This window comes from Larimichthys crocea, chromosome X, assembly GCF_000972845.2.
Source record: "Larimichthys crocea isolate SSNF chromosome X, L_crocea_2.0, whole genome shotgun sequence".
Taxonomy (NCBI): Eukaryota; Metazoa; Chordata; class Actinopteri; family Sciaenidae; genus Larimichthys; species Larimichthys crocea.
The window spans coordinates 7908277-7923742 of record NC_040020.1 but is presented as its reverse complement, the minus strand read 5'-3'; the positions used below and the strand labels follow the sequence as shown (position 1 = coordinate 7923742).

At 46.8% G+C, this 15466-nt stretch overlaps 1 protein-coding gene across 2 annotated transcripts in view; it reads right to left on the bottom strand.

Moving 5' to 3' along the window:
* The window catches only part of septin9b (septin 9b), a 68509-nt gene extending 55286 nt beyond the window's left edge, over window positions 1-13223 (bottom strand). The window contains exon 1 of one of the 2 annotated variants that reach the window (XM_027282943.1): window positions 13187-13223. In XM_027282943.1, coding sequence (XP_027138744.1) covers window positions 13187-13208 — 22 coding nt within the window. In that variant the 5' untranslated portion in view covers window positions 13209-13223. Of the gene's footprint in view, window positions 1-1751; window positions 1885-13186 lie in introns of those variants that run through there. The other variant, XM_027282942.1, reaches the window with a different exon arrangement.
* Between the last annotated feature and the right edge of the window lie 2243 nt (window positions 13224-15466).

Sequence of the window (15466 nt, the reverse complement as noted above, 5' to 3'; positions counted from 1 at the left end):
ACGGGTACCCGTCGCTCTGAGCTCACCGCCAAGCTGACGAACTGAGCTAACAGCAGCTACAGCTGTCAGCAGTTTACTTCACTGTCCATCATAAACTCTGTAAATCACAGAGAGTTGAGGCGGAGCAGCCGGAGGACATCAGAGGGAAAACCAGAAAACATTTCCTCCATAAAATATGATCCAGTTTCACCAGAATCAGTGAAATAGTTGCTGCTGTGTGACTTAGTGCCGTAAAGCGTTACGTACTTCTCCCGACCCGGAGCCCAAAGTTACATAGAGTGAGAACAGACGTACGAATGACAGAGACACCGTTTCGTGAACAAGAGGAACCAGAACACGTTCCTTCAGCAGAGTGATACATGATGAATCACAGAAACTCAGTGTGAGTCCCGACCTTGAGTACCAGGAGGTCGTTTCAGGATTGTAACTGATCACAATCCCCCAGACTCCAACTACCGAATCTCTTGCTCCTATTGTTGTCAGCCTGATGCTAAACAGGCCGTACTAATACTGTAATTAACGTCAGCTCAGCAGACAGGGCGCTAATTGTCTTCCTGTTTAACTGGCAGAACATCAAGCGACATGACAAAACTCTTTCTCTCGCTTCCAGACGGAGTCTGCTGCTTTTCTTTCCCTTTGTTGTACTTTAGCAGCGGCGTGTCACCAATTAGAAATTACAGCTCATCAATGTGCTGACCACATGGTGACACGTCGGAGGCAACATATTGTTTTAACCCCGGACGAGCTGGAAAAAAAAAGGAAAGCACGTCGGGATGGAGGTGTCGCGGATGAACCCACAATCAGAGGTCGAACGTGCCACCGCGGCCTCGCCTGCTATCATTATCACAACAGAGTCCGAGAGGGGCTCAGGGGTGGGTGGGGGTGGGTGGGGGTAGTCAAGACAACAGGTCCAAACAGAACTACACACACATGATGAAAACCAGGAAGGAGCTCGGCCCATGCAGGACTTCCTTAATTGAAAGGGTGAACAAATAACGCTCCACCACCTCCACCACCCTACGACACCGTCCTCTCACCCCCCTCACCGGAGTCCGGCTTCACTGAAACCCTCCACCTCCCATGTCTGCAGGAATATGAATCACCCACATGGACGAGATGCAACACTGCCACCAAGTGGTGATAAAACTGTCTGCACGCATCGCTGAACTCAGCCGCTTTAAGAACTCGCTCCAACCAAAGGATCACACACACACACACACACACACAGCCGGAGCAGCAGATCCATTAGCACTAAACAAACCACACACTTCAAAATGTCTAAAGAAGAACTGATTCAAAGGAAACAGGATGTGGAGATGTGGCCGAGTTAGAACGAAACGTTCCTCGAAGGACGCTTCCACTCCTCTGTGACTTAAAGTAAACCGTCTGTGTCAGAGTTAATCTGACAGCCGGACTTAAAGTCCAATCATGTGAGGATTAAACGCCCGTCCATCTCTTGTCGTATTTGTGATGTGTTTGAGTGTCTCAGCTGTGAGTCAGTATCTGACCTCAGGCTTTGCCAATTACAGCATTACAGCAGCCACTTTGACAGCCGAGCCCGTCATCACACGAGGTTCTTACTGTGCATATGGAAGCTGTTCAGAAAGAGTGCAGGGTCCATTCAAGGAGGAGAAGAAAGAAGAGAGGTCACACACACACACACACACACACACACACACACACACTCTGCAGTCTAACAAAGAAAAGCTTCCTGTGTTCAGCGTTTGGAAAAAGTTCGTGAAGCGACTTACCGGCTATTCTGTCTCGCTCCATAACTCCACAGCTACCTCAAATAGCCACATGTAACCTCTCCTTTTTCTCTCCTCTCCCTTCCCCTTTTTTTTTCTTCTTCATGAAGACTTCCCCTTTCTCCTGACTTAGTCACCCTGTCCCCCTCTTTCCACCCTCCCTCTCTCCTCCCTCCCTTTCCTCCCTCTTGCTCTCTTACTTCCTCCAAGTTTTAATGTCTTCAGTCTGTCAGGATAACGAGTGAGCGGAGCAGACGTCTGCAGCCATGTGGAGGTTTCTTTCTTTGCTTTCTCTCTCGTAGCTGTCGGAGAAACATACAAGCTGACACATTTTTCTCCTTCATTGTTTTTCTGTTATTCCCTCGACACTGATGCTGCTCTCCTTCTCGCCCCCGACTTTGAAATAGATCCACAGCCCCCAGACCAAAGGTCCTAATCTGAAAATAAACTCGGCCCATTTATTACAGAGACTCCAGCGGTCCACCACACACACACACACACACACACACACACACACACACACAGTTGTGTCATCATCATCCAAACAACTGAAGTGGACTGAAGAGGATTCAAGTCCACGACCCTCGAGTATGAAGAGCCTCATCTACAACCACGTGAAAATTTTCAGTCATGATCTGTGACCGTCTGTTGACCCACACTGACCTGTGATCAGCTGAACGGTGTCTCTGTCATTCGTACGTCTGTTCTCACACTATGTAACTTTGGGCTCCGGGTCGGGAGAAGTCCGTAACGCTTTACGGCACTAAGTCACACAGCAGCAACTATTTCACTGATTCTGGTGAAACTGGATCATATTTTATGGAGGAAATGTTTTCTGGTTTTCCCTCTGATGTCCTCCGGCTGCTCCGCCCTCAACTCTCTGTGATTTACAGAGTTTTAATGGACAGTGAAAAACTGCTGACAGCTGTAGCTGCTGTTAGCTCAGTTCGTCAGCTTGGTGGTGAGCTCAGAGCGACGGGTACCCGTCGCTCTGAGCTCCGCCCAAGCTGACGAACTGAGTGTTTGTACCAACCAGGCGTATGGACGACCAGGAGAAGAAGAGAGGTAACCAGGCTCAGCAGCTTCTATGGACATGATGGCAGAGGAGAAGAGAGTGAAGAGGACGCTGACGGAGGAAGCTAAGAAGAGAAAAGGAGAGAGTGAGCGAGCAAGAAGCCGCCGGACAAGAGTAAATGTGGGACTGAAACACCCTGGTCTTGTTTTTGTTTTTGTGTCAAGGAGAGAAGTAGAATCACTTCCTCTTCCTTTTTCTCAGAGGGAACAACAGATTCACACTCAGAACTACGACCCCACACACAGTCTGTGTTGGTGAAGAGAACGTGAGATTATTTTACATTTATATTTATATTTAGAACATAAATGGTAGCTGGGTGGAGCGTCCTGATGCACAGCTCGCACTCCCCTGCATGTGTCACAGAGACGTGAGGAGAAGCAGAGGAGGCAGATTAGGGATATTCAAGTGGAGCTGCAGATTTAAAGATCAGAGAATTTATAGAAGCCGATTCATGTGACTTATCCCTTTTCAACTATTTTAGCGTGCAGGCCAAACTGTAATTAGAAGAAGAGGAAGAAGATATACTTTATTAATCCCACGAACGGGTAAATTCTTTTTACACTATTTTTATTTATATGCATTTTAACCCAGATACACACACATGCAATTGTGGAGAGACATGGTGGAGTGATGGGCAGCCCCACTGAGAGGCGCCCAGCGAGCAGTTGGGGGGATCGGTGCCTTGCTCAAGGGCACCTTGGCAGTGCCCAGGAGGTGAACTGGCACCTCTCCAGCTACCAGTCCACCTTCCATATTTTTGGTCCATGCGGGACTTGAACCGGCCACCCTCCGGTTCCCAAGCAAAGTCCCGAAGGACTCAGCTACTGCCGCCCCCCATCATTACAGTGATGCCATATAAAATGTCCTTTTCTATATTATAAATGTATTTGTACATAATCCTGATTCTAAAAAACTTGAATAATTAAATATGATTTGATTGATTTGGGTTTTTCAGCTTTTGTTTTGACAGGATGAAGAACAGAGCGACCATCACCTGTCTGCAGCTTCCACAGGTGAACAGGTTCATTGCTCACATGAAGGACGGGGCGAGGTCCAACACCTTCAGTGTTTGTGGACTCACAGTCTGAATGAGTCTCTGGATTTCACCGTCTACAATCCAGAATCTCATTCAAAGATTCAGAGAATCAGAGAAATCTCAGAACCAGCACTGAGTGTCCGTGACCTCCGACCCCTCAGGCAGAGACAGAGACAGGTATCAACCACATCCAGAGACACCGCACACTGGACCAGAACATCTGAGACCGACTGACGGGAAGTCATGGACTAAATGAGTTCACTCCACTTGTCTTGTCCTTTCTGTTTTAAATATGTGGGACACATTCAGAAGAACCGCACAGAAACCAGAATCTAAATTCTGATCAAGGTGACGAAGCTGAACAGAAGCAGAGAGGGTTTTTTTTTTGCCTGTTGGGTCCAGATGGAGCGGAGGACGCTGGTGCTGAGACAGAAGTTTAAAAATAGAGTCTGTCTCTTCTGGCCGCTGGCTCTTTCTGTCTCGTGATCATTTTCCAGACTTTAAAAACAGTTAATCACAGACTCTGGGTCAGAGAGAAAAAACTCGTGAAACGTGAAACGTGCAACCGCTGAATCACTCTCGTATGCAGAACACACAAACACACAAACAACACGTGTGTGCGCATGTCGCATCATTTATTTAAACTTTCAGAGTCAGGATGATAAGGTCTGCTTTATTTTACCATTTTAACTTTTTATTATTCCAGTTACTTTCCTAATAACATATATAATATAATATCACATAAAAAAAACAGAAAAATCATTCATGTGTCACAAATATTATTTGAATTTCCAGTGTCCATCATAAACTCTGTAAATCACAGAGAGTTGAGGCGGAGCAGCCGGAGGACATCAGAGGGAAAACCAGAAAACATTTCCTCCATAAAATATGATCCAGTTTCACCAGAATCAGTGAAATAGTTGCTGCTGTGTGACAAAATCAGGACCCAGAAACTGGAGAAGCGAAATGGAATCCAGCCATTATTCCTGTTGTTATTTAACCCCGTGCTTTCACTGGGACACAATGACTCCGTACACAAAGGCACTTAAGGCGCACATGTATAATTCCACCTTAATTTGTGTGTGTGTGTGTTTTCCCTCTCACATGAAGGCATCACCTCCTCTTCCTCACCTCCTCTCGTCTCTCCTCCCCCCTCGTCCTTTTTATCTTTCTCCTCCTCGCTGTGCTTTCTCCCTCAGTGTGCATCTCTGCCTGCAGGCCTCCCTTCAGTGTTGGCTGCCGTGCTTTTCTTTTCTTTTCTTCTTATATAACTAAATGTAGCATGTTTGAGTCACGCGTCGGCCGCAGGTCGTGCTCTGCAGTGATGGCTTTAAGAACGTGCAGCCCGAGGCTCGGTGTGTGAGACACACACTCTTTTTTTGGAGTTGTGTGTGTGTGTGTGTGTGTGTGTGTGTGTGTGCGTGAGTTTGTCGTGCATGAGTGAACAAGCACACGTGCCTCATGACCATCTGCCTCCTCGGGTGAAAGTATAGGCTGTGTGTTTGGTGTGTGTGTGTGTGTGTGTGTGTGTGTGTGTGTGTGCGTGTGTGTGTGTTGTGTGTTTACAGGGTGTACAGTCATGCGAGAGGAATCTGCTCAGATAACCCTCTAAGTGGATGTTCGAGAGAGTGTGTGTGTGTGTGTCTGTGTGTGTGTTTGTGTGTGTGTGTGTGTGTGTGGTGGGAGGGTCTGGTTGTATCTCAGCAGCAGGTCGATGATGGAGAGTGGAGGTGGTGAAAGGTCTGAGTGCAGGTCTGTTCTCTGTCCGTCAGGTTTGTCTGAATTCTGTTTACGACTTTATTTACAGTGGTCCCTCATTTATCGTGGGGGATACGTTCTAAAAATATCCAGCAATAGACGAAATCCACGAAGTAATCAGCTTTATTTTTTACAATTATTATATGTAGATGTTTTAAGGCTGTAAACCCCCTAACCACACTGTTAGACACTTTTCTCACATTTCTCTTATTTAAACTCTCAAAGTTGAAACTTTCACAGATTTAACAAAAACAGCGAAAGGTGAACCGCGTTATAGTGAGGGACAACTGTACTGCAAAACAACCGTGAAGTGAAGACACACGAGAAAGATCTGTGAGAGATGGTCAATGAAATGTTCATGTAAGTAGAAGAAGAAGAAAAAGAGGAGGAGGAGGTTTGCAGGTCCGGGGCACGAGAGAATGCTGAAGGGGAGCAAGCTGGTGTCGTGCCAGAACAGGAGCTGTGTGAGCCTTAGCAATGTAACCAAACTCAGCAGCTTCTATGGACATGATGGCAGAGGAGAAGAGAGTGAAGAGGACGCTGACGGAGGAAGCTAAGAAGAGAAAAGGAGAGAGTGAGCGAGCAAGAAGCCGCCGGACAAGAGTAAATGTGGGACTGACTTTTAGTGGTTGGTGAGAGCTTGGTGAAATAAAAGGCTGAAAGACAGACGCCGAGCTGGGCTGACTGCTGCTGGACTAGGCAGTGAGATCAGCTGCTGCGGGGTCTGCTGCTGTTTTAGTAATGTAATCAGAGTAAATACTCGAGTACAGCTGGACATAGTGACACAGTGGGATTACACTGGAGACAACAATCACTGATTTATATGTGAACACTATGATGCAAACACACTTCTCTCTGTGCTGCCTCCAGCTCTCCAAACATAACACAGGAGGTTCAAGTATCCGTCTACAAATAGGTGGCGGTGGAGAACAAAAGGGAGAAAATGGGATTTGTGATGTGGTGCTGCTCGCCACAGTCTGATGACCTCAGCAGAGCGCTACGCGGCACTCGTCCTCGTCCGTGAGGCCTCCTGCTGCTGCTGCTGCTCCAGCAAACCCACCCGACCCCGGGCATGTACGGGGACGACACAGCTCTGCACATCAGTCATCTGAGCCAAATTTAAAGCGGGACCTCGTGTTCTCCCTGCAAACCACCAGCTAATGCATTTCTGCGAACACAAAGAGCTCACAGCGCTCCGTCCAGAAACATTTCACTTCTCATTTTCTGACTGCTATTCTTCTGAATTGGGGAAATACCAAACAACGGGAAAGTTTTTCTCCAAAGCAGCTGTGAGGTTAGATTTTTGACAAGTGATCCTCTCAAACACAATGTAGCATTCAAAACAAGCGAGTTATTCACACACTGCACGACAGAAAGTACACATGATGACAGCAATGTGGGAATAAGACGACCGATTCCCTGATCACACGTCTCAGCCCACGGCCACACAGAGTGACTCTGACAGAGGAGAAGAAACTCTCAACTCACTGACTCCAGAGTTTCTGTCTCTGCATCAAACTACGTTTATCTCAAGGTGAAAGCTGCTTCACAGTCACTGCGTGCAGATCGAGGACTCGCTGACCTGCTGGGCGAAGTGAACAAAGTGAGGCTGGATCCAATAAAAAGGTATGAGTGATTGTCTGAGAATTGTAAACATATCACTCATGTGCAATTTAGAAATCTTTGTGGGGAAACCCCCGTGTGATTCACAGGACATTCACGGCTCTGCTTAACGAATGGAAACTTTCACAGAACGTTCAGAAAATGATGAGAAATCATAAAAGGACAATAAATATTATGTTAAAGGAGGAGTACAGGGTACCAGGGAGCTGCTGGAGCTGCAGAGGTGGAGGTGAAGACTCCAAGTACACAGAGTACACAGAGTACACAGAGTACTACATAGAGGTGTACTTATCCAGACTGAGACCCTGAAATCAGCTGAGGCTCAAATCAGAAATCTGAACGTCCATCAACAACGATAAAAAAAACACACCCAGAACAGATCAGGTGAATCCAGCGGAAACTTCTTCTGTCTCCATTTCTGCAGCACAGACTGTGACTCATGTCCGAGAAATAAACCAAAGCCAGGACGGCAGACAGAGAATCATCGTCTGAACCAGAGTGTCAAACTCAAATCACCAGAACTGAAGACTGGGACTACGTCACGGGCCGGGCGGGGCATCATTAGCTCCACAAACACATCGACTTCCTGTCGGTCGCCTCCCTGCTCTCTGAGTTTGGACATTTTCTCAGTTTGACGTGTCTGCTTTAAAGAGTTTGACCCGTCGGATCGTTAAAACGAACAGAGTCAAATCAAAGCAGCATTTTCAGTCTGAATAAGACCGATCAGCAGAAGACCGGCACCAGGGGAACACATGGACTCAATACTAGAGAGCTAATTCATTAATTAAACACATGGGCGGGGGAAAGACAAAGACAGGAAGTAAAGTAACACAAGACTCTTTCAAAATAAAACTCATGGTGAACCCTCCTAAAGATATTTCAGTCTGACCCGTGTAACGTCACACATTCTGACCGAGCGAAGACGTTTCAGAAAACTCATCGCTCATGCTGAGTCAGCAACTGGCTCCACTTCCAGCCAGCGCCGAGCCGACCAATCATCTGTGAGAACCGGATTAAAAACCATGACGATAACCAATACATGACCCTGTTACTCACACACACACACACACACACACACAGTCAGTCCAGTTAAATCCAGTTCACATTCCCTTTGCACTTATAACTCATGTGGGCTCTGACACTTTCAGGTCATCTGGGCTGTCAGGCTGTGAAAGTGCTGCTCGTGCAGTCTGTCGCGGCGTGGCTGTGGTAGCTCTGCTGGCTGCTTCCTCCTCAGCAGACGGGAATCATTAGACGTGAGAGCGAGCTGGCAGCCGGCTGACGTACAGACGGGATATCCTCAAAGTTCCAGAGGCGTCGCAGTGAAGAAGGGCTCTGTTGTAGCGACCGACGAGTGCGTGGAAGTCTCATCCATTTTGCTTTTGGTGGTTTTGAATCAAACCCAGCCTGATGCTGGCTTCATAAATCCAGATGAGATGAGTTAAGCTGGAACAATAACAGTCTGTCAGCAGCGCTTAGTGTTTCCTGCAGCGCGCAGTAAACCTCGCGCCGCTTAACTGTGAATTAGGTTAATCGAGTAAAGTTAAGTTTAGATTAGAGAGCATGGATGAGAGGAGCAAAGCTGCTACGTGATCCAGCTGCTTTGACCTCCATCTCTGCAAATTAGCCTGAGCTGATGGAGGGATGATGCCGGAGAGAGAGAGAGAGAGGAAGAGGAGAGAGTTCCTGTGGTTCTCTGTGGCTGCAGACCTCTGTAATCAGCATGCCAAGCTCCTGATGTCTAAATCCACAACTCGGACCCAGACAGTCTACACATGCTCTATACACACACACACACACACACACACACACACACACACAGTGGTCATGTGGAGTTTGGCGACGGAGAACTTCCTGAATAAATGCAAGACGACCGAGTGTGAATGTGGATCTGTGCAGCGTCACGCTGAGACGTTACGCAACGTGCATGTATAATTAATTAGCAGATGAGTTTTTAATGAAATCAAATAAAATCAAACCTCCTCGGACTGACAGGATTTTATAGATACTCTTTCCTTTATGTTTTTATGTCATATTTACTGTTTTCTAACAAGTGGAAATGTAGAAACGACATTTCATTCTCTCATTAAACTCTTCAGAGACAGGACAGGAAGCAGAAACGAGAAGTGAGTGACCAGAAATATTATAAACAAGTTTTTCTTTTAATGTAACTATTATGTTTATTACTGAGGCTGTAGTTTACTGCATTATATTGACAACCTCCATAATAAACATAAAGTTATGACCTCTCTGACAGTGTCAACAAACTGAAACATCATCAGCTTCATGACAGATCAGATTCAGATCTTGTTCGGTTCTCATGTCTGCTTCCTCTCGACGTGTAAAGTTCATTTTAGAGATTTATGACTTGTTCAGGAACTCATCCCATCTCTGTGTCTCAGAACTTAAACACCTGATGTGTTCTCTCTCTCTCTGACTCACTTTTCACATCCCTCCCAACAAAACCATATTTTTGTTTGTTTGTTTGTTTGTTCTGTCTTCTCTCGTCTCTCTTTCATTCAAACAGGATCTGCAGGGGGCGGTCCGTAGTGTAGTGGGTTAAGCGGCCGCCCCGTGTGTGGAGGCTTCAGTCCTCGCTGCAGCTGGCAGGTTTGAATCCCACATCGGACGGACATTCACTCCCCCTCTCTCTGCTTCCTGTCTATCTTCAGCTGTCCTATCATTAAAAGGCCAAAAAAACAATCTTAAATAGAAAAATTTAAAAAACAGGTTGAATACACGGAGACACGCTTCCCCAGCGAGAGGCTCAGATCCCTGAATGAGAATGAAATGTTGAATTTGTACGTTAAGTGTCAGTGTGTCATCTGATGAAGACAGCTTTACATAAAAAGCCTCAAATTGTTGGATAAAATATAAAAAGTACATTTTCTTCGTACTGTTAGAAAATCAGAATAAGGTCGCCTCCATTTATTTGTCTCTGACCTCTTTGACTCTTCACAAACAAAACCTCCATCAGGAGACTCGCAGCATCTGCTCGTAACATCAGGTGTTTCTTTAACGAACGTGCGGCTGAATCATTCACGACTGGCCGGCTGCTCGTCACGATGAGCAGCAGTGACATGGCCTGTTTTCATCCTTATGTTATTCACGGGGGGGTGAGGAGGGAACGTCATCGCCCACCGTCTCTATTTATAACCAAAGCCTGACACGGTGGCAGATGATGTCATACATGCATGTGCGTGTGCATGAGCACACGGATGGATGCGACGGTACACGGGACCATTCAGCACAGGACAGACTGACTCCTTCTTGTACGGCGTTCATTGTTGAAGCAGCGTCGCCCCGAGCCGAGTTTAATCAGGGAGGAATTACAGCTGTGAAGACAGATAAACGAGATAAACGAGATAAACCCACGAGAGACGGAACAAAAGCCCACGTGTCACTTCCTGCCGTGGGAGGGAAGGATCGGGCCGATGTCTGAGGGAAAGTTTATCTGAGGGCTAAAAAAAGTTCAGTCCTTCAAATGAGAGAAACTTTTGTTGAATAAGCTCCGTCTGACCTGAGACGAGGAGCTTTTGTAGGAGACGATAAAGGCCGTCAGTCTGAACGTGATAAGGATTATATGAACCGGAGAGCTTGACAGCTCGACTCGAAGGTGGTGAATTAAAGAGACGCTCACCGATGAATAGCAAAGTAATAAAGACAGCTTTATTATCGCGGGGAGTAGTAGTGAATGTGGTGGCGGTTCTGGCCAACACATGACTCAGACTGAAGGGAATCCAGCTCGGCTGTCACTGAAGAACCATTGTTGAAGCGAAATAAAGAGCTGTATTGACTCCTCTCATCTGCTGCTTCTCTACGGGACCGACTGCTGTGGTTCAGTGGGAGGATGGATGCTCGAAGTTTGAGGTGTCGTGGCGTTTTTAAGAAACTGGTTAGACGTAACGGGACGGAAAATCATCTGGGGTTCGTTAGAGGATACGTTCATACTGATCTCATGTAGAGAAGGTCTAGATCGAACGTAGGGAGAAGCTGCAGAGTCCTCAAGCAACATCTCCTTTTCTCTTCTTAGCTTCCTCCATCAGCGTCCTCTTCACTCTCTTCTCCTCTGCCATCATGTCCATAGAAGCTGCTGAGCCTGGTTACCTCCTCTTCTTCTTCCTGGTCGTCCATAACGCCTGTTGGTACAAACACTCAGTCCGTCAGCTTGGCGGTGAGCTCAGAGCGACGGGTACCCGTCGCTCTGAGCTCACCGCCAAGCTGTCAGCAGTTTAATTCCACTGTCCATCATAAACTCTGTAAATCACAGAGAGTTGAGGCGGAGCAGCCGGAGGACATCAGAGGGAAAACCAGAAAACATTTCCTCCATAAAATATGATCCAGTTTCACCAGAATCAGTGAAATAGTTGCTGCTGTGTGACTTAGTGCCGTAAAGCGTTACGTACTTCTCCCGACCCGGAGCCCAAAGTTACATAGTGTGAGAACAGACGTACGAATGACAGAGACACCGTTCAGCTGATCACAGGTCAGTGTGGGTCATCACTTGATGTTTTCATGATATTATTTCTGTGTCTACATCTAAGCCAGCAGGCTAAATCCCGACCACCGGCCCCTCTGCCGAGTTGAGTCACTGTAATAATTAGAGATGTTCCTAACGTTGTGGTCACGTCCATCCACACAAACGCTTCCCTGAGTCTTTCCTGCAGCGAATGTTCGCCACCAGCGAGTCCATTCAAGCCGAGCACGAGCCTGTTCTCCTAAATGAGCCAACCATGAACATGTAGAGCACAGCTGAGTGTGCTCTCTCATGCGTGGGCAGATGGGGGGAGGATGCATTCACATGGGTACATCCACTTCATTAAGCCCGGCGAGCTCCGGGTCTCACTGGATCTTCCTAAACATATCATAGTTGGTGATTTACGGGACATGTGATGCACTCTTCTTCTTCTTCATCATCATCATCATCAGCTGGGAGATGATAGCTGCTCTCGATGACACATCTGCATGACTTCAAACATCTGCTTTCTCCAGCTTCTTTGGCTTTGGGATGATTGGTTGACAGATATGTAGGAGAAGAAATCTGCTAATTGGGTTCTCTCTCAGTTCAGCCGTGAAATTCTCCTGACTCGCAGATTATTTTACACCCTAAGGTCAAAATGCTGCACGGAGAAACAGCCGGAGCCTGGACCAGCTTTGAGCCGAGGAGGAGGAGAGCGTGGCTGCCGGTTTGTCTCCAACCCAGCAGGATCTCAGAGCCACCAATACAACTCACAGCAGGTTCATTCCTGAGAAGAAGATTCATTTGGACTGCTGCTCGTCCTTCATGTACCACTAGAGGGAGATCGTGTGCCAGAGTTTGGGAGCCAGCGATCAACCTAAAGATGAAGGTGCACGTTCTGTCAACAGTGACCAACATTCGGATCCTCAAAGCCTCCCACTGAGCCCTGTTTAAGCTCCTGGTCCACCACAGCAGACAGGTTCAGGGTGTTTGTGTAGCAGTGTGTGTCAGTGCAGGTGCAGCATAAGACTGATAAGACCTTAAACAGGGCGCTGCTTCACCTCGTTTACCTCAGTGTTAGACACTGATTCACTGCCACATCTTCTGGATGTGTTTAATCTGAAGCTTCTCTCTCCAGAGTCCAAAACGATGAGAGAGTGTGAACACACATTAACAAACAGAAGTAAACATGAGCCGGCAAACACAAAATATACTGACATCATGAGAAAAAGTCTAAAATCAAACACAGGCAGCCTGAAGTGTACCATGATGATGAAGATGAGCTGGAGCCACAGAGAACTGACCCAGAACAACAGAAGCAAAGACAGAACATATCGTGACATTCATTTGAATCTAAACTAAATTATTTCATAAATATTCACACAGCTGGTTACACATTAAATCTACATGCATGTTTAAACACGTGACATCTGATTGCACACGTTCAAATTCTGCATATTAATATAAAGTTGTTGTTTTTTTTGTACCTGAGTTTGGAGTCTTCTTCATGTTTTGTTGGTTTTCTGCTGCTCCTCGTCTCTGAAATCAAAAAGAGCTTCGATCCTCAGAAGAATCCTGAAATATCGTCCAAAAAAAAGAGAAAAGACTCTCTGGTTTCGTTCCTGGTGGTGATGACACTGCGTGACTCTGCTCGGTGATGTGCGCTCAGTGGGAAGCTGAGGAGTTTGTAGAGCGCATGAGGATGGAGGGGGGTGTTCCAGCTGACGCGCCTTTACGCACGGACCCTGATCACAGAGTCCAGGACCTGCAGGGCTGGCTGCTCACTCTGAGAAACACTCAGTCAGACTCTTCTTCTCTCAGTCAGCTTCACCTGGGTGGTTTTAATTAACAGGTGTCCCTTGTTAAAGTTAATTAGTGGAATGTGTTGCTTTCCTAACGTGTTAAAGTCCAGCGTGTAAGAATATACACAGAATGTTTATTGGTATGTTTCCATTAGTGTACAATCACCTGAAAATAAGAAGCGTGTGTTTAAAATGAGTCCTCTACGTCTGCAGGTCGTCTTCCTCAACCCTGATCTAGATGTTGCCTTTGGAAGGAGAGGGCGAGTCATGGAGAGTATTCAGTTGGTTGCAATCTGTGACTTCACCGCTAGGTGCCACTAAATCCAACACACCGGACCTTTAAATAGTGAACAGTAACAGTCAAGAACCGCTCAGCTAAAGAGAGACGACGGTCCATCGTTACTTAAAGACATGAAGGTCAGTCAGAGTTCAGAGAGACTGCGTGAATCACACCTTCATGGTCTGAATGACTGACAACAAACCAAGAAGAAGAAGAAGAAGACAAACACATGAATGGACAAGAGACCAGAGGAAACCTGGCAGACACAGAGGAGGTGAACGATGTATCTGCATGTGTGGTTCCCACTGTGAAGCATGAAGGAGGTGTGCTGCTTTGCTTTATTTGGACCTGGTGATGGGAAGTTCGACTCAGTATCAGAGTCTTCTATTACAGTGAACCCTCGTTTATCGCGGGGGATACGTTCTAAAAATAACCCGCAATAAACGAAATCCGCAAAGTGAGTTTTACAATTATTATACATGTTTTAAGACCGTTAAACCCCTAACCACACACTTTTATACACCTTTTTACACGCATTTTGTACAGTACTCCCTTAGTTAATCAGGACCAGCGCTGGTCCTGGCCACATTTGCGCCCTGGGCAAATCACAACAGCGCCCGAGGCGAATTTCACGTCCGCTCGTGCTCTCTAGTCCTAGATTGCCGCCTGGGATCAGTCTGTCCGCCACCACCATACGCCTTGCCAACCCCCCTCGCTCCCGGGGGCGCACGCTCCGCTAACTTGATGAGCGGTATAGAAAATTGGCGAGGTTTTTTTCTTTTTCGGGCGCTCATGCGCCCCTCACGGAGACTGCGCCCTGGGCGGTCGCCCACTTTGCCCATAGCTAAGACCGGCCCTAATCAGGACGCAGAACACAATGCGCGGTCATACTGTACAGTACGCTGTAAAAAGAAACATGCAAAATTACGCTAAAAAAATCCGCGAAACAGCGAGTCCGCGAAAAGTGAACGAGGGACGACTGTATAGCTCAATTTAGCAATTCTGAATGGTTTGTGTGTTCCAGGTTTGTTGTTGACTCACAGTCTTTAATATCATTGAAGTTAGTTCTTGTTTCTTTTTCACTTTTCAGCTTCATGTCTTCACTTTTTCCCGACACGCTGTATTTAAATCCGGCTCCCCCGTCGTTCTTTGTGTACCTGGAATGGCCTGAAGAGATTCAGCTCTTCTCCCTCACTACAAACAATCAGCTCTTAGAGAATGAAACATCACTAGAAACATTAATAGAAACATTAATAGAAACATTAGTAGAAATATTAATAGAAACATTAATAAAAACATTAGTAGAAACATTAGTAGAAATATTAATATCAGGACCAGCGCTGTCCTGGCCACATTTGGCGCCCTGGGCAAATCAACAAAGCGCCCGAGGCGAATTTTTTTCTTGTGCGCCCTCACGTCCGCTTGTGCGCCCTAGTCCTAGATTGCCGCCTAGGATCAGTCTGTCCGCCACCACCATACGCCTTGCCAACCCCCCTCGCTCCCGGGGGCGCACGCTGCCGCTAACTTGATGAGCGGTATAAAAAACTGGCGAGGTTTTTTTTTTTTTTTCGGGCGCTCATGCACCCCTCACGGAGACTGCGCCCTGGGCGGTCGCCCACTTGCCCATAGCAAGACCGGCCTGATCAGGACGCAGAACACATGTGTGGTCTCCCTTAGCCAATCAG